This window comes from Pogona vitticeps, chromosome 3 (assembly GCF_051106095.1).
Source record: "Pogona vitticeps strain Pit_001003342236 chromosome 3, PviZW2.1, whole genome shotgun sequence".
Taxonomy (NCBI): domain Eukaryota; kingdom Metazoa; phylum Chordata; class Lepidosauria; order Squamata; family Agamidae; genus Pogona; species Pogona vitticeps.
The window spans coordinates 92,465,830-92,489,489 of record NC_135785.1 but is presented as its reverse complement, the minus strand read 5'-3'; the positions used below and the strand labels follow the sequence as shown (position 1 = coordinate 92,489,489).

The following is a 23,660-nucleotide window of genomic DNA, read 5'->3' as shown; positions in this document are numbered from 1 at the left end:
CAATAATATAAGCTACTTGTATCCACAATCTGTACCTTAAACAGGATAATGATGTTCTACCAGACAATAAAAATAGGATGAAGCTGAACAATTCCTTTATCATCTTTACTTTTCATAGAACATTTCATTTCCTTTTTTAAAATCCAAAGCTTAGTTCTAAGAATAGGGGAAAGGCTACAGTATTTGCTTTCAGTCTTAGTTAGTTAATTCCTAATCAAATTCCCCAGTTAACTTCCGTACATTAGACAGCTTTCATGCACACTTTGTAAATTTTCTAGCCCAAGCATAAAATGTACTCAGTGACCTTTACCATAAGAATAGGGGATCACGCAAACTAATTATATAGTACAGGTTTGACAATGACAACAAAAGTGAAACTTGCCTTTGGTACATGTTTTACTGGCATTTTCATTAACTGATTCACTGCCTTTTAAAGGATGCACATACTGCAACTATTTAGGAACACATTGTGCCAAACCTCTCTATTCTGATGTTGCTTGGCATTGTACCCTCAAGCATTTGGTAATTTGGAACTCTACTAGGAAGGCTGAATGAGTATACATCCTGGCCTTTGTCTCTGAATCCAGAAATTAATCTCTCCCCACCCACCCCGCCCCGACACACCAATAAACAACAGCAAGTCTTGTGGCAGTTTAAAGACTAAAAAGTTTCATGTGGTGTATATTTTTGTCCACCATAGTCCATTTTTACAGATGGCTATTAAGTACACAATAACATGGATGCCTTTACCATCACGATGATCAATCTCATTGGAATCAACTATCTCTTTTGAGATGCAGGTTTCAAGCCATTAGAAAGCTGGGATCAGCTACCAAGCAATTTTATGATTTGACTAGGTCACCGACAACAGAAATGGAGGATTTTGCACCATTGTACAAAAAAAAAAAACCCAGCTGATGTTTATTGTGCTAACTTTCACTGATCTTTTACTTATTTATTATTCAGAAACACCACACACAGTCAATCAAAACTGTAAAATTGTTACCAATCAAACACAACAGATACAAGTCTGAACCAAAAACCTGAAATCCTGTTGCACACCTCTGTATACGGAATGGCAGCATCATCAGTGGAAAATTGCCAAAGATTAAAGTGGATTTTGGAGTGTACAGTGGTGCCCCGCATGACAACGATAATCTGTTCCCCTGAAATCGCTATTAAGCTAAATCGTTGTCATGCGAAAAACAATTCCCCATTGGAATGCACTGAAACCCATTTAATGCGTTCCAATGGGGAAATTACCTCGTCATCCAGCGAAGAACGGCCATAGGGAAGCCATTTTCCAAGTACCGATCAGCTGTTAAAATGGCTGTCCTGTGAAGCATGGGTCCGGAAAACACAGGGCAGCCATTTTAAGAACGCAACGATCAGCTGGAAAAAATCATCGTCTTGCCAACAAACGGTTCGCGAAACACGGACCTAATCGTCATAAAAAATCGTCAAAAATCCCCCATAGGAAACATCATTTTAAAAAGTCATCGTCCAGCAGATCCGTCATTTAGCGGGGTCGTCATTATGCAGGGTACCACTGTATGTGGCTCGCACGCAGTGCAACAGTCACATGTACCCGAACATCACTGAAGGAAGCATTCAATCAACAGCAATGTTTTTGCTGTCGATGGCATCCTCAATGCTGTGCATGCAGAGTTGTGCAACAGGATTTCAGTTAGAGTATAAATAGGTGTGATTAATCTAGTTAATTGTGATACATAATTAGTCAAGTATAATTGCTAACTTTTATTATCAAGATATTTTTTATTCTCAGCAGCAGGGGATGAGTGAGAGAGATTCTAGCAATTCTGACAGAAGCCCTTCTCAGCTATTTTGAGGGCTTAAGACAAAGGGGATAAGACAATGACCAGCCATTAATGGCTCTCCCCTTTTGCTCTGCAACATCTTCTGCTTTTTTTAAACAGGGGAAGATAAATAAAATAAAAATAATTAATTAAACAACAGTGTTGAATAACGTTGCATAAGCTATTTGTACTAACGCTGAAAGGTTACTATAGGTTTCTCATTGAGTATTTGCTTTCTCTTCTCATAGTGTCTACTCATGTCTTCTGCTGCTTCTTTTCCTTAGGAAAATGCATAAACATTTCTGCCACTGTGATTTTTATTATGCTCTTACACCATGACACTATGCATAGTGTGCACCCTGCAGATTTTGTAACATTGCAATTGTTTTAGACCATATTATGCAGGAAAATTCACCCTTCATTTTCACCAACTAGGCCTCAAAGGTAGGGTTGCCAGACGTCCGGCAAAAGGAGGAGATGTCCTACTTTTGAGGAACATGTCTTCCGTCCGGCAGGCAAAACTAAAAAACTCCAAAATGTCCAGCTTCTGTATCTCCACCCCCACCCCACCCCTCCCTCTCCCCCACCCCCTGCAGCCCAACCGCTCCCTATTACTGTAAGCAGCCCCTTATCTCCAAAGAGATTTATGGGGGTGCCGGAGACTGGGATGAGTACGAAATCCAGACAAACCTCTGACTGCTGAGCAGAGCCACTTAGGTCTCAGCCAGGTCCTGTCTAAACTTCTTCCTCAAAAGCCAATCCCCTTTATTAAGAAAGCAACACAGACATAACCATGAGATATACTCAGATTAATCTGGGCTCTAGAAATCTTTGGTAGCGAACATATAAGGCCAATTAATATTCCTCAGCTAGTCTGAACAAGAAACAATGCTTCTAGATAGAAATCAATCATTACTGTTTTATTAATAATAGTTGTTAAAGTAAAGAAACCAAATGTTTAGTTGGTACATTTTCAATACAAGGCACAGATAATTCCTCCCCCACTCCAGCTAGAAAAATAAAGAAATAGAATTATGCTAACTAATAAAAAACATAACACAGTCCATCTCACGTGTCTTGGGTCTTCATAGGCTGATGCTAGATGAAATCCAGTTGACTTACATCAGTCCATGGTAGGAAAAATAGTCCATAGCAAATCTACAAGCCATTATGGGAAAAAGCACGTGTCTGACCTTTCTCAGTCCAACTCCATCTTTTTTTTCAACTCCTCACCAACTTCCTTCTTCTTCCCAGAATGCTTCATAAGGAACACCCCCTCCTGGGTCTTGTTGTTCCGCCTAACTTTCTCATGGAGCTTCAGTTGTTATCATACTTTGTGGCAGAATTATTTTGACTACGAAACTCTCTGCTCTCTGCTCATCTTAGCAACGAGATAACCAGAGAGCGAAGCTTCTCTGAAACAGCATGTAAAACTTTCCTACTACAGAGCAGACTTTAAATCAAAATGGATGCTATTGGGACAATCTTAGGACTACATATCCCACTCTAACACACATAAAAACACAAATCATCACAATTACTTCCTTGGTTGAGGCCCTTGTAAATCCTCCGGTTCTTTCAGAGAGATCAGATCGGAGATAAGGTGGCTTGATTGTTTAGGGCTGCAGCCCTGGGCAATCAATCCCAGGCTTGTGGATGGCTGCTTCTGCCTGGGAGCTGAATAAGGCAGGAAGGTGGGAGAGAGATGGATGGATGGATGGAAACCTGGACAGGAGTGAAGTGAGTGCACTTGCTTGACTGCAGGAAGGGAGGCTGGTCTGGGGTTTGGGGTGGTGGTGGTGGTTCAAAGCCAGGGAAATAGGGGTCGGGCGGTCCCTCCTTCCTCCTAAAGCTGGGGAACAGGAGGCACTTTTATCCCCCCTTCTGCCCTGACCCCCCCGACTCTGGGGCATGTGCAGAGTGCATTTCCAGGTCCAGGAGCATATGCAGAGTTATCCCCCATGCTTGTGGGAGCTGGAACACACACATGCACACACACACACACAAGCAGATTTCTCTCAGCTTGAGAAATTGCAAAAGGTGGAGAAAATCGCTTTGTGTGTGTGTGTTTGTGTGTCTGCAAATCTATTTTCTCCACCTTTTGCATTTCTCAAGCTGAGAGAAATCCACACCTCTTTTTTCTGGTTTTTATAGTGTTTCAAATCTATCACACAACTTTTTAAACTTTTTATTTCACTTTATTATGCTTTTATTAAAATTTAAAAAATCAATAAGTAAAACAAGGGGGATGGGTCTCCATTAAAGGAAGGAATAGATTGTCTCCATTGGTCCTGGGAGCCCAGTAAGTATATATGTAGATTTGTTTTGTTTTTATTTTTTAAACATTTTTTAAAACACGAAAAGACAGTGGCCAGTGGATTCTGAGTTTTGTAGTCCAAAAAAATGTAACTTTACCAGTCTTGACCTTTCAAGACTGAGTAGGTTGACTGGTTATGGTATTGCCCCATGATCAAAGAGCTATTCTCCCCAATACCTAATTCCAAAAGTTACATGCCCGCCACCCCACCCTGTGCACAGAGCACCCCGCCCCCAATATGTCCTCCTTTGTCCTCCTTTTTGGCTTTTTATGTCCTCCTTTTCATACACATGTATCTCGCAACCCTACTCAAAGGCAGCCACATCCAGACTACTGCTGCTTTCAGGGGGCTTGGCCAAATCGGATCTTTCATTCTTCATTTCAAGTCACACAGATTTCAGGGGGAAATGAGGGAGAAATCATACAGTGGGAAGTGATCCCAATTATAGTGACCATAGAAGCTCAACCCCTTGCCAATGTAGGAATCCACAGGTAAATCATCTTTGACAGATGGCCACCCAGCTCATTAAAATAACCTCAAAAATAAACAACCTCCACCTTCTGAAGTAATATGTGTTGCATGGTCTAAGAAGTCTTACCATTGGGAAGTTCACCATCCTGTTCAACCAAAATTTCCTTACTTATAATTTGAATCCACCCTGTGGAGCAGCGGAAAATAAGCTTGTTCCATTTTTCATGTATCAGCCCTTCCGATATTTGAAGATGGCGATCATACCATTTCTGACTATTCCCCCCCCCTTATTAGCTTAAATATAGTCAACTCCCTCAGAGTTTTTTATACAGTTTGGTATCCAGTCAACAAGAATGAATCTAATATTCCAGAACCCAGCAAAGAAGAACCGCCCCGGCCTCCATAACTTGCTTGGACCTTTGGGGAGTCAGAAGACAACATCTGTGGGTGACAAGGACGCTGGGATCCATTCAGAGGAAGAATGGGGCTCCTGCGCAGCCCACAAGAAAAAGCTGAAGACAGAAGCCTGGCTGGAAGCCCCAGGACAAAATGCTTGGCTGCAGCGGAGGACTCCTCAAGAGAAAAAGCCTCCCCAGGAATAGTGGTCCTTTGTGGGAGGAGGGCTTTCCTCCAAGGGCCAAATATTGTAGACAGGTTCTTCCCCTTGCTGGCCAAAAATCATTACTGAGTGCTGGGTGGGACTCCAGCAGCCCAGATATAAAAAGCCCTCAGGTGGCACTGCAAGAGACTTAGGAGAATGTATCTGCTAGATTCTGTACTTGTCTTCTGCCTGCTTGAACCCCTAGTTCAGATTTCTCCATAGTGCATGGTTCCTGGAATGACTGGGCCACGTCTTTTGATCATGTGGTTTTATGCGAATGTTATTACTAGAGGTGGGGGGGGGGTTCGTATTTGTATACAAATACAAGGCCTGCTGGCACAGGTGGCCAGCATGATGAACACTTATTCCCAGACCTCACCGGAACACCTACCACACAGCGTGCGTAGCTGGCATCATCTTCTTCACCCCAATCATGGCAGTACCTTGGCTGCCACAGCTCCGCCTCCGTGCTTGCCCAGCCACTTCATGTCTGAGCAGGGAAACTCATCCTCCTGCCTCCGTGATGGAGTGGCTGGGTGAGCAGGGAGGCGGGGCTGTGGCAGCCCAACTACTGCCATGATTAGGGTGCAGAAGGTGATGCTGGCGCAGTAAGTGGTCCAACACATTCTGGGTGTGGGTGTTCATCAAGCTGGTCACCTGTGTCATCTCTGATTATTACCTTTTGCAAATTGCTCTGGTGCCATTAGATGAAGAGTGGTCTACAGATGTTTTAAATAAGCAAATAATTAAACTAGGATCACTGCATGCCAAAATGAGGTGCTGAAACTGCAGAGAGCAAAGCATGCCAACTAAAAAATGACCTCTTACTGCAAGGATGCTGCTTTACTGAAAGTGACTGCATTAATATCAATTTCAAACAGATTTTAAGCTGTTATTTCCAGCTTTCAGACAAAAACCAAAAAGAAAATGCAAAGCAGTTTAATCACTTGTGGCTTTGATGTATTCTGCATGATTTTTTTCTGATGATAGGTAGATTCCCCAATGAGAGAAGCCCAGGGGCAGTGATTAAGTTATCAACGTATGTGGGCAAATGCAATCATGTTTATTGTAAGTGTGAGACTAACTCCTGCTCTGATGCACACAACCCCCTCCCCCAAGCATGTTCGGGCTATTTCTATAATACTTCTATCGGATGATAGCTGGTGTGAGGTAATCTGGACTACTACATCGAAACTGAGCTGTTACAGCCATTTTAGAATGTAGCAGGTGCATAGAGAATGTCTATGGACTTTGCATTTATTTCACAAACTGTAATTTCATTCCTATTTCTCTGACATTTTCTGCTGAAGCCTAGAATTTTTCCAAATTCCTGAAAACCTCATATTCAGTTGGTTTACTAAAGAAATTTTAACTCACAGTCTAAAGGCAAATGAGGGAAATGAAGAAACCCAACAATCCAGAGGCTGAATTACCAATATAGTGGTGCTCTCCTTCTCTCTGCAGAACACTCAGGACTATACATTTGGCCATGATTTGGGGGACTAGCCATGCGAGACTGTGCAGCTTGCCCAAGGCTACACAGGCTGACTTTTCTGCACTCAAACTCCTGACTTCTGGCTCCACAAGCAAGATTCCCAATTTATTAAGCTACACAGCTGGTTCTGCCTATTATTTAAAACGCTGAAGTCAAGATTTATTCATAGAAAGTAAGCTGGTTCGAAACACATCCAGAGCAGAATATAATTCACCACATCATTTAAAAAAATGAACCAGAACAATAATGAACTGCAGAAGAGAAGGAAAATATCAAAATTTCACCAAAATGGTATGACTGATCAAGAGACATTAAAAACAGAGGAGTTACTCTTGAGATTTTACAGTGCATGGACAACACTTTATAGTTTGGGGAATGTGCCTCAAAGTTTGTTACAAGCTCAGTTGTTCTCACTTCACTCCAGGCTGACGTCAATCATGCTTGCTCTACAGGGACTCTTTATGACTCACCTGACACAATTGTGTATCCAATACCTCTGGGGCGTCCTTTGTCCTGGTCAATTGCAGTTATCATACGGACAGTTGTACCCTAAGGAACACAGAAGAGGGAAAACTGAGGATTTGAGCATTCCATGAACCCCTGAATTTCCAGTGTAGAATTTGCATACTTTTTATCATGCCAGCTGAGCATGTCACATAACCAATTCACTTACATTTCATTTGACAATTCATTATGACTACCCTCACACATCCTGAAAATTCAGAATCTCTACAGATACATAAAATGAGCATGCCTAGCACTTCAAGATGGGAACAATCACTCATATTTCAAAATTTATTTTGATTTAGTTGATTGTAGGTTATTTGTGATATGCACAAGGACCACGAAAGGCAAACTGTGGAACTTATATAAAATAATAATAAAATCATTTTTGACTTGACAGTGAGGCACCATGTTCTTCTGGAGAAACACAAGAGGAATTTCTCTGTCTCTGTCTCTGTCTGTCTGTCTGTCTGTCTGTCTGTCTGTCTCTCTCTCTCTCTCTCTCTCTCTCTGTGTGTGTGTGTGTGTGTGTGTGTGTGTGTACACGGGTGTGTTTTTAAGTGGGTAGATGTCTAGGAGTACAGTATACTGAAGAGAACACAAGAACCATTTTTCCCTGTCACTTATCATGAGCCTAGTGATCTTAAGTTGTAGTTAGGTCATTAAGGGGAACATGGTCATTCATGCTTGAGTTCTGCCTTTGTCTTTGATTCACTTCTTCTGAGAGTGGAAAAACAGAAATCTCAAACAGAGGTGAGGGAAGTAGGTACAAATTTGAAAGATAAATGTTATATAAGGTTTCTCCCCCCAAATTTTTTTTTCAGGAAATCATTAATCCATTGTATTTCATCATGCATCTCCTCTTCTACAAATCAGTAACAACTCAGCTTTAATAATGATATATTATGTGGGATAAACATTTTCTACCAGTAACAATAACATACAATCAGGTTGGAAATATTGCTTATTTTTATTACAAATTGCAGAATTCTGCAGACAACATGGCAATTGATCATGCCAGCTGGTGCATTCTGGGAGCTACATCTAAAAAAAGGGAAGTCTTAAAAGCTCTAAAACAGTCATTCCCAACCTGGGGTCCCCAGATGTTCTTGGACTACAACTTCCAGAAATCCTGGTCATCACAGGTAATGGTGAAAGCTTCTGGACGTTTTAGTCCAATAACATCTGGAGACTCAGGATTGGGAACCACTGCTCTAAAATAAAGAGGCTCATCCTCCCTTAAAAGTCACATTAAGAATGTCAACAAAACAATCTCAAAACAAGATCAGCCCCCCCCCCCATTTTTCCTTTCACCTCCAAATAACCTTAATTGAAAGGTTATGTTCCTTGGAAAATAAAAAATATCTGTAAGTACAGCTGAGTCATCTCAATGCTTTGCAAAGAAACAAGATACTAATTAATCATACACGTAGACTCACAGTGAACAATATGATTCCAACCCACGGTGTCTGTTTTTTATATATTTTATGGTATGCAGTCCATGCAGCTACCTTGATATGGTCTTCAGTTATGTGACAAAACTTATCAGAGGATCTGGTAATGAAAATGGATCTTCAAGATCTTCACTGGCATAATCACATGGCTACTTCGAAGCCAATACAGAAAGTGTTTTAAGGAGCAAAATGCACAGGATTCTCCAGGGCTCAGCTACGTACCTTACTATGTGCAAATCAGATTTTCCTCAGCTGCGTCAAGTATAGCTCTAACCATATAACAGAAATATCATCTGTAACACTAAGGAAGCCCCTACCTCAGTGACAATGTTTCTGCACAAGATATTCCACATATATGGATCATAATTCGTGCCTTCTTTTCCCTGTAGCCTACAAATCTTTCAATAAGAGCTACTCATTTTCTCTTGGGGTCATGGTTACTCAACAAAAGCCCATATTTACACGCATAATAATAATTAATGTAGTGTGAACACATTTATGTCTTTAGGCTGCTCTGCTTTCCTTTGTTTATTGAAACCCAGGGAAAATAGGCTCCATTTTGCCCTCAGAAAAAAAAGTGTCAACAGTGGCATTTAGAGTCTAATGAGACAGCAAGAACACAGCAGCCAACGAACAACTGTAATTTATCAGTGGGGGGCCGAAGGTCAGACAGAGTCATTTTCACTTTTATCTCCTATCCAAATGTCTTATTAGCCTGACTTTTCTGTTTAACTGCTCTTAGGCAATGAGGTGTCTGTTGGTGCTTCGCATATATGTAATTAAACAAGGAATTTTCTCCCAGGTAAGCTCTGATACTGGACAAGAATTGAGCTGTGGATAAAACATGTTGAGACAATGCTAAGACAATAGATGAGCAGGATTAGCTGCCTTTAGTTGGAAGCATGAATGGCACACATCTAAATCACATTCTGCTCAGCATCCAGGTTTAGACCTAAGATCCCAACTAAAAAGGGCCCTGGCTGATAGGACTTAATTCTCAGGTACTTCTCCAGCACAAAAGGAGAAGTACACAGTCATTTGCTGGCTAAAAGCACAGAAACAACCAAGCTTCCCATACTAGGGTACAGACAGTATGACATAATACTCCTGAGAAGGGGGAAGAGCAGAAAACATATTTTAATTCCCAGTATACCTCTGTGCGAATATGCACTTATCTGCTCTCTTCTGTGCATCAAGACAATGAGGGAGATATCTCAAGCTCAGAGCTATTTTGAAGCCCTAGTCTGTAGTACAGCAGATCTCTTTTAATTTAGATCTGTATTTGCTCAAACAACCCATGATCTTAACAAGAAGTTTCAAAAAACCCAGCTCTACCACAAGAATGAATAAATTACATTTTTTGGAATATACCTGTGGTTTTAAAAGTATTCTTTTTTACTGTACACCCTAATGTAATTTTGACCTGTAAGCAAAGATAGCAAGAAAAGTAACTGAAACCTTGATTAATGACTGGTCCCACGTCCTGACAGAAGGATGACTTATAAAAAATAAAATAAACTTTTTAAAAAAACACTTTTTCCTTGCACATTTTGGACAGCTTTCATCATTATTGATGACATCTACAGTTGCAAATTTGGATCTCTCACTGGTGTGAGTGCAAAAAAAAAAGAGTTAAATGTGTCATCTTTGACTCAAAATTCTTTGAGGCCATAGGATTATTTCCACTTGTGTTCCAGGCATTTCAGAAGACACTTTACAAATGTGTTCACATTAATCTGAAGACATTAACTGTAAATCCTTGGTAACTGACCTTTGAAATAAAATACTGTGGCTACGACCATGCCACTAACAGAAAAGAGAGTTTCTAAATCACCAGCGTTGGTTATGTTTTCCAGGCCAGTAAATACAGCTACAGAGGCTCCAGGTCACTGCTATCTAGCCCTCCCTCTTTAGTCTGGGAAGCATGTTTCTTCAAAATGTAAGAAAGCTGAGAACAGAGTAGAAGCCTTAAAAGTATCAAATCTAATATTTAGGACTTGCCATTCCTGCTCAGGGCATCTTAGAATTCTGGGAGAGACTGCTGGCTAAAACTTTGGAGGTGCACCACCAGTAAAAGTAACAAACATGGGAGATGGAGGAACAGTCAAGGATACCTGGATAGCTTCTCACATATACGTATATAAAACATTCCCATTTCTTTGAGCTTTTTTTTTAAAATAAAGAACAACCAAAACCTAATTTTGAAAACACAATGACACCATGGCGTTGCATTTACAGCTACTGTAACTTCTCAGTTTAGTAATTGTTGTTGTTGTTTAGTCGTGTCCGACTCTTCGTGACCCCATGGACCAGAGAACGCCAGGTCCATGTTATTATAACTATTATTAGTAAAAATAATAACATTCAAAACCCTCTCCTGAATGACACAGTGATATGTTCTGAATTGAAGAGGGAACTGAGTCTCTTAGCCCATTGCTCTGTTATTTTGCAAGAGCAATTTAGGGTGCGGCTACATTGTAGAGCTGAATTAGAACATTTAGGCTTTACTGTGATTTGATTTACAGCCTGTATTGCATCCAAAATCACAATCAGGGGTCACACAGGAGCTGCAGATTAGAATAGCAATTCAGCCCACAGCCCCCCTTCTTCTATTCCTTCCTCTGGCCTCAACTCTGCCCATCCTCTCTTCCTTAGGTACCACCTCTGTGATCCTTTTATGGTTTTGTATGAGAAAACTGAAGCCAGGAAAGTGAGGGGAGGTAGTGATGATCCTGTTCTTGACCAGTTCTGATGTGTGAATCATAGGGGTGGGGGAATCCCAAGAATGTGTGTGTGTGTGTGTGTGTGTGTGTATCACATTCCAAGGGGATTCAGCAGGCAAAAGTCCAACAAGCCAGTCCAATGTCAGAAGTCCAGAAGATACAAAACAGATGCCAAATTGCCAAAGCCAAAACACAAACCATAGTCAGAAGTCAGAGTCCAAAGCCAAGGGTCACGAGAGCAAGGTCCAAGATAAACAGGAGCATGGATGCAAGCCAGAGAATTGACTTGTTGCTTTCACAAGCTTCCAAGCCTCTGGGTACAGATTTTATAGCAGCAGCAGTCATTTAATTCCTAGAAAACATTCCATTCTGCTAAAACTCAGGGCTGGTCGACCTGATGGTCCTGTGGGAAGCATTCATGCAAGCCTCAGACCTTCCTGTCATGAGTCTCTGCCAAAGCTTATACTTTACTCTAACTACTGGGGGAGGAGAATCTGGTGGTAATGCAGCTGTCTGTGATTCAAATTGTCCAGCATCTTCCTCAGCTGTAATTAACTCCTCAGTTTCCAGATTTTCTTCGGCTGAACTCATGACAGTATGTATCCATGCATTTCTAATAATGCTAAAAAAAGGTTCCAAAAGGGAAAACAGTCATGGCTTTGAAATGTGCACATGTGCACACACCAGACAACACATCAGAATTCCATTTCTTCTCCCTATTTGCAGGCTATATGGCTTGGCTTTCATTTTCCATGTGAACTTCTGCTGAAGCTACAAAGCACCTGGAATAGTGGGGAGGGGAGGGGAGGGGGAGCCTGTTGTGTGTGTGTGTGTGTGTGTGTGTGTGTGTGTGTGTTTGTTTGTTTGTACATATGCACCTTGAAGCCACAACTGTTTCCCCTTATAGAGGGATGCCTCAACTGCCATCTAAAGACACGTGCCTGTCTTTATAGGAACATCTACAGGAGAAAAAACATGGTCAAATCCTCCCGTTATGAAAAAGTAGAAGCCATCTACAGGTAGAGGGGAAAAGGCACTTTGTTAATCTGGCTTGAACAAGTCAAATCAGCCTCGTACATAACCCAGACACTGACATATATTTTGAGTTCTTCTTTATAAGTGGAGCAAATCCTGCCACATATAACCATGTATTCATGTTCTAGTTGTTACTAGAAACACTTGCCACCAGTGTAAATAATCTGTAAAGTTCTACAGCAAAGAAATTTAGATTCAATTCCCATATTTACTTTTAGAGTGATATACTGTATTACTAATCATAAGGCTATTTTATCTCTGCGATTTCATCACTTGTTCCATGCTAGTTTTTTAAACAAATGCAGTTTCAGTAATGACAGTGGCTTATCATCTATGTAAGACTAAACACTTCAGAATGTCTAAGACCTGTGACATGATCAAAGCTAAAAGCTGATATTTAAACACCTGGCATGAAGCTTAACTGAACTCAGTGGGGACTTATTTCTGAACAAACACATATAAAATTGTGTCGTCTAAAGAAAAGTTATTACTGGGATAATTTATTAGATATGTTCAACTGTGTTTGCAACAGTAATGCCATTCTATGATGTGATACTTAATAGAAATATAATATCCTACTACTACTACTCCTGTTCTACCTCAGAAAAGTGGTCAATCTTAACTAAAGTTTTTGATTTCCTCAGAAAACCCAGACAAAAACTTCCATATTTGTCCCAACATTTCTTTTCCCAGAAAATTCAGTGATGATTAATGTTCACTGTGGCCTCCAATGCACCCTCTAGTTTTCAACCCCATTGGGCCCTGTTGGGCTCTGCCTCTTTCTTGTGTGACTTTGCCCCTGCGTGCATGCATGAGTCTGCCCCCACCCATGTGTGGGGTTCCATCACAACCAGAACCAAAGGGACTGAAAATGATCGCTGCACAGAGAGAGGGGAAGTCACACATGCCTTAGACGGAACCTTGGTGCCCTCTAAAAGGATGTGATGTGCATCAAAAAGACATGAGTTGTTTCTAGACAATATTATCACCATAAACTTGCTTGAGGATTTGTGACTGGAGGAACCAGCTTAAGTAGAACCCAGTAAATACGACACATACTGTATTCACGAAGGCTTTCACGGCCAGCATCTAATGGCTGTTGTGGGTTTTTTGGGCTCTTTGGCCGTGTTCTGAAGGTTGTTCTTCCTAACGTTTCGCCAGTCTCTGTGGCCGGCATCTTCAGAGGACAGCACTCTGTGCTCTGGTGTAGTTTGCTTGGGAGCTGAGTATTTATGGCTGTGAGATAGGCTTTTGTCCTTTTCAGGAGATGGGTGATTAGTGTGTCTTGTTGTGGGTGTACTGTTGATTGCAATCTCTCCTCCTTATCACAACAATACACAAAAGCCTATCTCACAGCCATAAATACTCAGCTCCCAAGCAAACTACACCAGAGCACAGAGTGCTGTCCTCTGAAGATGCCGGCCACAGAGACTGGCAAAACATTAGGAAGAACAACCTTCAGAACACGGCCAAAGAGCCTGAAAAACCCACAACAACCACAACACACACTGCCTAATTCCAAATCTGGTCTAACCATAATTCAGAAGATACTGTATATACAGTGGTGCCTTGCATAGCGATTGCATCATATAACGATTAAATTGCTTTGCGATGAAGATTTTGCGATCGCTTTTGCAATCGCTTTCCGATGTTCCATATAGGGGATTTTCGCTCTGCAATGATCTGTTCCCTGCTTGGGGAACGGATCATAGCAAAGCAAACAGCTGATTGGCGGCTCGGGAGGATGGAGGGAAGGAGGGGTGAAGGGCCTGGCCCCGATCCCCGTGCGCAGCACCCCCTGGGGCGCCGAGCCAGAGAGCAGTTGCGGGTGTCTCCCGGGGTAGCTGGCAAGCGGGAGCTGGCCGGCGCGTCCCTTCCCTCCCCTCCTCCCCACCCCGGGCGGCTGCCTTCTTCCAGCCCTCGCTCGCTGGCTTTGTCTGGGTGTCTCCCGGGCTAGCTGGCAAGCAGGGGCTGGCCGGCGCGTCCCTTCCCTCCCCTCCTCCCCACCCCGGGCGGCTGCCTTCTTCCAGCCCTCGCTCGCTGGCTTTGTCCGGGTGTCTCCCGGGCTGGCTGGCAAGCGGTGGCTGGCTGGAGCGTCCCTTCCCTCCCCTCCTCCCCACCCCAGGCGGCTGCCTCCCTCCAGCCCACTGCTCACCGGAGAAAGACCTTCTGGCCCACCTGTCTGTGCCCCGGGACAGCCCCAGCAAGGAGGCTGGGCATCGTCCGGGGCTGGCTGGCAGTGGAATTTCGCTTTGCTATGATCGGTTCTGATCATAGCAATGCTTTTATAACAGCTGACTGGCGGTTTCAAAATGGTCGCCCGCTGTTTCTGGGACGGATTCCTCCCTTACCGAACAGCGAAAATGGCCGCGCTATGGAGGATCTTTGCTGAACGGTGAGTTTGAAGCCCATAGGAACACATTAATCACGTTTTAATGTGTTTCTATGGGCTTTTTTGCCCCGTATAGCGACAAATCCGTATAGCGACGATTTTTCCGGAACTGATTATCGTTGCTATGCGGGGCACCACTGTATATAATCTGATTTCAAGAGGATGCTAAAGAATATGCAGGGAGAAAGAAGGTTTTGCACGGAGCAACATTTAATGATCCCATCCTAAATGCAATGAGCTTTAAACTGATCATTCCTTAGGGAAAGCTGGGAAGTCCTGGTATTTGTAAACTGAGACACTGGTGCTTCTGTATGCTAAAGACACTGGGTAAAGGCAAGGCCAATTTGACAGCTCACATGCGGCTCCTTAAAAAATACAGAGCAATGCAGAATGATAAGTGTCACAAACCATGCAGTACATTTCAAAAGGAAAGCAGCTGTTGAGCAGGGAGGGGTTAGCGATGGCATAGGAATGGTAATCGGTTTGTAAATATTTATGGAACAGCTTGCTCTAACAACCCAAACCTTTTCTGGGCTCCATGTGTTATGATCACAGTCAGAAACTGCTCAGGACTGTTGGTGCCATTGTCAAGGAACAAGTGTTTTTCTCTCAGAATAACCTTCCTGTTGAATTCAAGGTCATTTACATACATTAGAGTAGGAAACTGTCAGAAACCTTGGAGGATATTACTGGCAGATGATGCACTGGTTTTGGTGACATTTTGTCTCGTTTCTGTTTTTATTTTGATTTCCTGATTTTCCACAAACAGACTCTGCCCTTCCAGCCCAGATCTCACGATTCTCTCCTCTTTACAAGCCTGTTTTTGAAAGACATTTTTCTCTGTATATCTGATCTGACTACACAACTGAACAGCTTAAACTTTCAACAATTAGTGAGATTCTCCTTTTAGTCTCATTGACCCACAGATCTATCAGTGACTGCATATTAGGGACTACATTCAGAGATTTCTTTTTTTCTTTTTGAGTGCATTCAGATGGGCATTTAGCTCGCTGATTGGTCTGCTGCAAGAATGGCCAGGTTCACTCTTTTTTCCAATGAGCACACAACATAATCACTGGAGCCAACCAAACTGTCCCCAGAGTATCTTTGTCCACATCTTTCTGAGACCCTCTCGGGGGCTTCTACTTTTTTTTGGTGTGGGTAGGATCACTCTAATTTGGTCCATTTCCAGTGCGTGTGATTGCTAGGAATGGACCAAAAGTGAGCCTTCTAGCTGTCAAAGCTCCTTCTGTTTTGATTTACAATATCATGAAGTGGCTTAATAAGTGAGCCACTTTAGGATATCAGCAAATTGAACACTTCCTCTGTTCCTTGATGGAGTGGCAGGGGAAGTGATTTTTTTAAAATACTCTGGTAGACCATTGTCCCGTATCACTTCTATAATATTTTTTTAATTATTTGCTTTGTGTTAGAACTAGGTATGTTTAGCTTAATGAAGAGAAGACTGAGGGGAGACATTATAGCAGTCTTCAAATATCTGAAGGGTTACCACAGGGAAGAGGGCATCAATTTATTCTCTATTGCTCCTGAGGGTAGGACAAGAACCAATGGGTAGAAACCTATCAGAAGGAGATCCTACATGGAAATAAGGAGGAATTTCCTGATGGTGAAAACCATTAAGCAGTGGAACAGCTTGCCTCCCGATGTTGTTGGTGCCCAATCACTGGAGGTTTTCAAGAAAAGACTGGACAGCAATCTGTCAGGGATGGTATGAAATCTCCTCCCTTGGGCAGGGGGTTGGAATAGAAGACCTCCAAGGTCCCTTTCAACCTTACAATGATTTCATGATTCTATGATCACTTGTATAATTTTTTAAAAAACTTCTTGCCTAAACTTTTTTCCCCACTCCCACTGTTCCTCTTCTGAGAAACAAAGGATGTTTTCAATTTGCTGATATTCTGAAGTGGCTCATTTATTAAGCTAGTTCACAATATCAGAAATTCAAAACAGGAGGAGTCAAACCAAATAGGGTCACATGAGCTCCAATGTGCTATTTGGATGTGACAATTGTACCTAATGGCTTTTGCACCTCCACTCAACTCCAAGTGACTCTAATTAGCCTGCACCAACTCCTTCAAAAATGACAAATGGTGAAGTGACTTTCGTATTACTGTACTTGATCTGCTGCCTATATTCTGCTTTTTGAAATTCCTATTACAAAATGAAATTCCTTGTTAATTTTAAAAAAGAATGAAAGAATGGCTTGTTCTTTCTTCTATCATGTATGGAATCATGCTGTCCTATTCTTAACCTCCATGCTTTTGTACTACCATAGGAAAGGCAAGAACTTCGCATGCACTAAAATTTATCAATGAAATGCAGGAATATTAATCAACAATTCATCTGCTGAGAAAACTATGTAGGGTCTGAACATTCTTGATTTTGCATGTGTCTCAGTAAAATACTGTGCAATTAGCTGAGATATTTTCAGCAAGGATGGTGCAAACAACAGACACTGCTCTGGAGTCTGGCTCCCTTTCAGCTGGCTATTGCTCGTGTTAAAGGAAAAACAAGCAGAATTTGTGTGTTTTGAATTTCATCTCAGTGGATATCTTAAACTCCTAAAAATACAGTTTTTCTAAAGAACTCCAGTCTGACCTACACAAAGTTTTGACAGAGAGCATATGGAGCCAACTATATGTGACAGCCAGGCACTGTGAGGACATGTACCAGTTATAAGAAAAATCCTTCAAATCTCAGAAATACTTCACTGTATCACAGGTCAAGGACTTGTCTCTGACAGAAGGCCCAAACCCTGGCAAAGCTCGAAGGACACTGGGGTTCTGACATAAGACAGTATCTATGCTCTTACAGTTGCTTGTATGCCTAAAGAATTCAAGGCTATATATCTTCTAAAGAATTTGAAGGGTTAAAACAACAAAAATGAAAATCTGATCACTTTCCATTGTGGACAAAAATCACCTTTCTAATTCTGTGCTCGTCAATCTCTAGACTAGAAGGAAACTACCCTATTCTATGTAAATTTGCAGTTGGACTTCCAATATTGCTGGACTACAAATCCTAACGTCTTTTACTACAGACCATGGCAGCTACAGCTGATGGGAATAGCAGTCTAACAACATCTAAAAAGCCCTATCCCTGATGGGCAGGGGAAGAGTTAGTCAAATTAAACACAAAAAAGATTTGAACATGATAGAACTATAACATTATCATAATGCATCTTGTGCATTTTCCTCCTCCTCTCCCCCTCCCCATCTCAGTAGAATCTGTGACCAAACTGTTATGTATTTTGGTGCTTGAAAAATCTACAAATTAAATGTTGCCATACACGGCCAAAGAGATATTTCTGTGCACTGAGGGTGATGATAGCATTATTATAGTATCTTACAAGAGATTTCAAAATTATTGCCTCATTAATTTTTTAACACCATATTTCCCCAGTTGTTCAACAGACAGTGTGTATGTACATGCATATACTAGTTTATTCAGTTACAATAAGGGATTTATAGAGTTCGCACAAAATGCATAACAATTCACAGAAAGAAATTCCATTCAATAGTATGTCATTCCTTTCCCCCACTTGTACAACTAACATAACATGCTGAGGGGGTTAGAAAAGGGTCTACAAGGACACTTAAAAAGTGGTGTTGTATTATGTCACAATATTTTATTTCTATTAAAATGAAATTATATCAGCTTTGATTCTTTCTTTCTTTCTTTCTTTCTTTCTTTCTTTCTTTCTTTCTTTCTTTCTTTCTTTCTTTCTTTCTTTCTTTCTTTCTTTCTTTCTTTCTTTCTATTATAGGATTATGGACTTGAAAGGAAAACTAGAGCTCTGTATTACAGTAGGAGGAGCTGGAAGAGGGGGAGTAGAAGGGTACTTTGGAAAAACTGCTATGGCAAATTCTGGAAGCAAGAAATCCTATTTCGCACTCCTTAATTCCAGCCAAAGGGCCAACAGAATCTGCTTGCAGTAATTTGCTGCAATTAATTCAGTTCTTTTCCTAGTGTCAGCTCTTTACTGATGGGCTAGAAGACATGTATTACTTGAGAGCAAAAATTAAAATTTTGCATTAGATTCTCCAGTCTGTTACAAAGATTTATTATTTTATTTATTGCATTTATACCCCACCCATCTAGTCAATTGACTACTCTAGATTTCAGAATTTAGAAATACAGTAGTGGGTACTAAAAATAAACATGAGAGGCAATTTGGTGTAGTGGCTAGAGTGTTGCACCAGGATGACCTGAGTTCAAATCCCTGTTCAGCTATGGAAACTCACTAGGGGTTGACAATTATAAACAGTAGCCTGAACATTTTACACACCTTGAAAAACCAGTTAGAGTCACCATAAATCAGAAGTGACTTGATAGTATGTAATAATATATAAGCTTTTTCCTAGCTTTCATGTCTCCCATTAAATTAACTAAAGAACCAGATCATAAAGTGGTCACTGTGCAAGCACTTAGAAAACAAAGCAGTAATAACTAGAAGCCAACATGGATTGTTAAGAACAAATCTTGCCAAATTAATTTGAACTTGTTTTTTGATCAGGTAGCCTCCCTGATAGACAAAGGGAATGCTGTAGATATAGTATATCTTGACTTCAACAAAGCTCTTGACAAAGTTCCCCATTATATCCTGATTAGCAAGCTAACTAGGTATGGGTTGGATAGATCAAGTGTTAGGTGGATACACAATTGGCTACAGAATTGTACTCAGAGGGTGATGATTAATGGGTCTTTCTCTGACTGGGAGGACATCACAAGTGGGGCACCCCAAGGCTCAGTCCTGGGCCCGGTGCTCTTCAATATTTTTATTAATGACTTGGAACAGGGAGGGCAGGGAATGCTTGTTAAATTTGCAGATGATACAAAATTGGGCAGAATAGCTAATACCCTAGAAGACAGAAACAAAATTCAAAATGACCTTGATAGGATGGAGCACTGGGCCGAAAGCAACAGAATGAAATTCAACAGGGATAAGTGCAAAGTACTGCACCTTCGAAAAAGAAACCAATTGCACAGTTACAAGATGGGGGATACCTGGCTCAGCAAAACTACGAGCAAGAAGGATCTTGAAGCTGTTGTAGATCACAAGCTAAATATGAGCCAACAGTGTGATGTGGCTACAAAAAAGGAAAATGCTATTTTAGGCTGCATTAATAGAAGTATAGTTTCCAAATGCTGTGAGGTGCTATTTTCCCTCTGTTTAGCACTGGTTAGGCCTCACCTTGAGTATTGTGTCCTGTTCTGGACACCACACTTCAAGAAGGATGCTAACAAATTGGAACAAGTTCAGAGGAGGGTGACAAGGATGATCAGGGGGCTGCAAACCAAGCCTTATGAGGAAAGGCTGAAAGAAGTGGGCATGTTTAGCCTTGAGAAAAGAAGGCTGAGGGGTGATATGATAGCACTTTTCAAATATTTGAAAGACTGTCATATGGGGGGGGGCAAGATCTGTTCTTGATCATCCCAGAGTGCAGGACACGCAACAATGGGCTCAAGTTAAAGGAAGCCAGATTTTGGTTGAATATCACGAAAAACTTCCTAACTGTTAGAGCAATACGACAGTGGAACCAGTTACCTCGGGAGTTGGTGAGTGGTCCAGCACTGGAGGCAGTCAAGAAAAACTTGGAAAATCTTCTGGCAGATATGCATTGATTGTATTCCTGCACTGAGCAGGGGGTTGGACTTGATGGCCTTGTAGGTCCCTTCCAACTTCACTTTTCTATGATTCTATGATTTCCCATGCTTATGAGGCCTATACAGTATATGTAACATAAGCAGATAAATGCACTAATAAAAGAAAAATCACACATGTTCTTTCCATTAGAGAAATCCATAAGAACATATAGAACCTGAACCTGTATTATTCAGGTTCACTGTGATGTTTTGGTTTGACTTTAACATAAAGCTGTATCCCATTCACTATGCTAAATTCTCTATACAGTACACGAAAACATACAAGATGTTCTTGCTGTTCTTGCAATGCACATGAAAAAAAGATCTTGTTGGGGCGATGATGATGCAATTGATGTACCCCAAGTTTAGCCCCAAATTATTTGATTTATTTCTTTTAATACATAAATAATCACATATTGTTGCATTTTATATGTAATTTTGTTTAATATTTTAATAGGCTTTTTAAAATACAGTGGTGCCCCGTATAGCGAGGTTAATCCGTTCCGGATTAACCTTCGCTATACGAAAACATCGCTGTGCGGGCAAGGAAAGCCTATTGGAACGCATTAAACTTAGTTTAAAATGGCCGCCGGACGCCCCAATTGTCGCAAAGCGAGTGCGGCGATTGGGGCAGATCCGTATAGCGATCCCCAAAAAGGGATCGCTATACGGATTCTTCGTTAAACGGTGCGCTCGTTAAGCGAGGCACCACTGTATAGTGAATGTTAATACAATCCTTCTATCCGTGTTCTGACACAAATTAGTAGTAAATAAATAGCACACAGGATAGAGACTAGGAATGGAACTTTTGAGTTAACACAAAAGGGGAAAAACACAAAAAAAATCTATTACTTTCATTTTCATCTTCTTTCATCCATTCCCTTTAGAGAACCTCTGAAACATAAAGGATCTGTGTTAATGGATGATAGGAATATGGACGGGATTTTTTTGGGGGGGGAGTGGGGGTGTTATCTGTGTTTCCTTCTTTCATTTCTTTCCTTCAACCCATGTCTGTCAAACCACCCAGGCAAATTGTCTTTCAAATAGCATCACGAGGGTTGCTTTCAGTAGCCAGTTAGAACATCCAGGAGGGATGAGAGTGAGAACTGTGAAGTTGTCAAGGGTCTAGTTTGACTAGAAACCAGTAAGGAGGAGGGCTGCTCTTTCTTTGCTTTCACAATTTGTATTGCCTTGCAAACTATGAGGTGGGTGAACACTCTTTGCTCTTCCATTGTATCAGTTTCGAGGCACCATGGCATCATGTTGCTGAGGTGGGGGGGGAAGAAATGGAGATTTCCTTTGCTATGGGAGACCGTGGTGGAGGGCAGCAGTTTTGGCTTAAGAAATGGAGCACTGAAATTAGCACACCTCGTCCTCAATAGCAGTTGTCACCGACGAGGAAAGGTGGCCACAGCAGTGGTGGTGAAACCAGCAGCGTGTGGTTGCTGGGTCAGAAAGCCAAGAAAGAAGGAACTAGGAGCAGAGCAGTATCTTGCCATTTATCCTTTTAGCTCAATGACCATGAAAGGGGGGGGGGAAGAATCAAAGAGACTTGTTCCCTTTCATGTTTAATGAAAAGACTGGTAAACAAAGACTCCCAAAAACATATTGGCAGCACCCAAAAGAACCAAAAATAAATGAGATCCAAAGGCTTTCCCCTTTATATCCCTAACAAAAATGTTAATAGCATAGCAGTGCTTTAAATACTTCTTTTTCATGTTTAATCAATATTCTCTCTTAATACACTGAGATACTCTGGTATACAGATTAGGTCAGAACAAAATTTACAGCAAACTATTTCACCGATGCTTAAAAAGAGAGTGAGGGATAAGTTCTACCTGCCTATTCAAATAAAGAGACCAATAAAGCCTCATGATTCACATGAAAAATCATTCCGTAGTATTTCTAGAATTGTTTGACATCGGTCCACCCTTCTCTGAAACACTGCCTCAATTAAGCTGCAAAATGTCCTGATGGGAGATCCAGGCAAATCTCTTGGAGGTATGACAGCATCCAGAGCATATTGAAAGGGAAGATGGATAAGAATAATAATTCATAACTGATGTTTTGATGAGGTTTTTTTTCTGACAAGCTGAGAACAACAGAGGCAAATGTCAGCATGCACAAACAATTTTATGTCCCTGTGTGATTTCTATTGACTTCTCAGGCAGTTCCCTAGAGGAAAAAATACATGTCATTGTTCATTCTAAAGCTATCAGTCACGCAGAAGACCTTTCCTGAAAATCTACCTGTATAACACACCCCAAATGACAACACAGAACATGATATAAAAATCAATCAGTGCAAAAGCTGAATATACTAAGGAGAAAGAAGGCAATGTACTGGGTCACAATTCAGCTTCTCAGATAAATTAATTTAGAAGAGACATTAAGTCTGCTGTAAACAAACCGGAAGTTTGTTAGGATATGCACAAAGTAGTAATGTCATATTTCATCCGAGACATAAATCCTCTTTTAGGTACAGTATCTTTCTCCCATACCCCGTCCTGCCACATGCCCCCTTTTCATGTCCAGTGAAACAGTCTGCCTTCTGACACTAACTGTTATGTATGTTACTTCAAGTGTCAATAGAAAAGGACCATTTAGTTCCAGACACTATTATATTGTCATTTAATTTGAGAGATATTTCTTTTGTGGATACAAGGTCACTCCATGAAGGTGATCCAGTCCATAATCTTAGATGCTAGTGGGGATTTCCATTTCTGTAATACCATATCATTCTTCTTTTCACTCTTGTTATTAATGTACTAAGCAGGATTTCCCACCACCACCACCCTTCTCTTATACCATTTTATCTGAAGAAAAGCTTTAATATAGTCTGGGATGATCTGCATGCAGTTCCTACAGCCATTTGTATTAATCACTGACTTCCCATTCTCACTGTCTTTTAAGCTCTGATCAAGTACTTTATTGTTTAAACACCTAACACAGTTTTCATCAAGGAGGGAAAAGAATTTTTCTGTGGGCGAGAGCCAAAATCTCTCAGATGCCACAGCAAAGGTAGTTTCAGCATGGCATATTTCATCTACCACCCACATGTATTTCTGCTTTTGGGCCTTGGTTAAGCGTTACGTTTGAACCTATCAAGAGGACTACAAGGGTGATGGGGATGTGGAACACATGTATGTCACATTCCACAGATTTCTACCCCGTTTAAAAATCT

General features: G+C 41.2%; 1 protein-coding gene across 1 annotated transcript in view; it reads right to left on the bottom strand.

The window, feature by feature from the left end:
• The window catches only part of CDH23 (cadherin related 23), a 622,327-nt gene that overhangs the window by 335,488 nt on the left and 263,179 nt on the right, over nt 1-23,660 (bottom strand). The window contains exon 9 of the mRNA XM_072995232.2: nt 7,173-7,251. Coding sequence (XP_072851333.2) covers nt 7,173-7,251 — 79 coding nt within the window. The remainder of the gene's footprint in view (nt 1-7,172; nt 7,252-23,660) is intronic.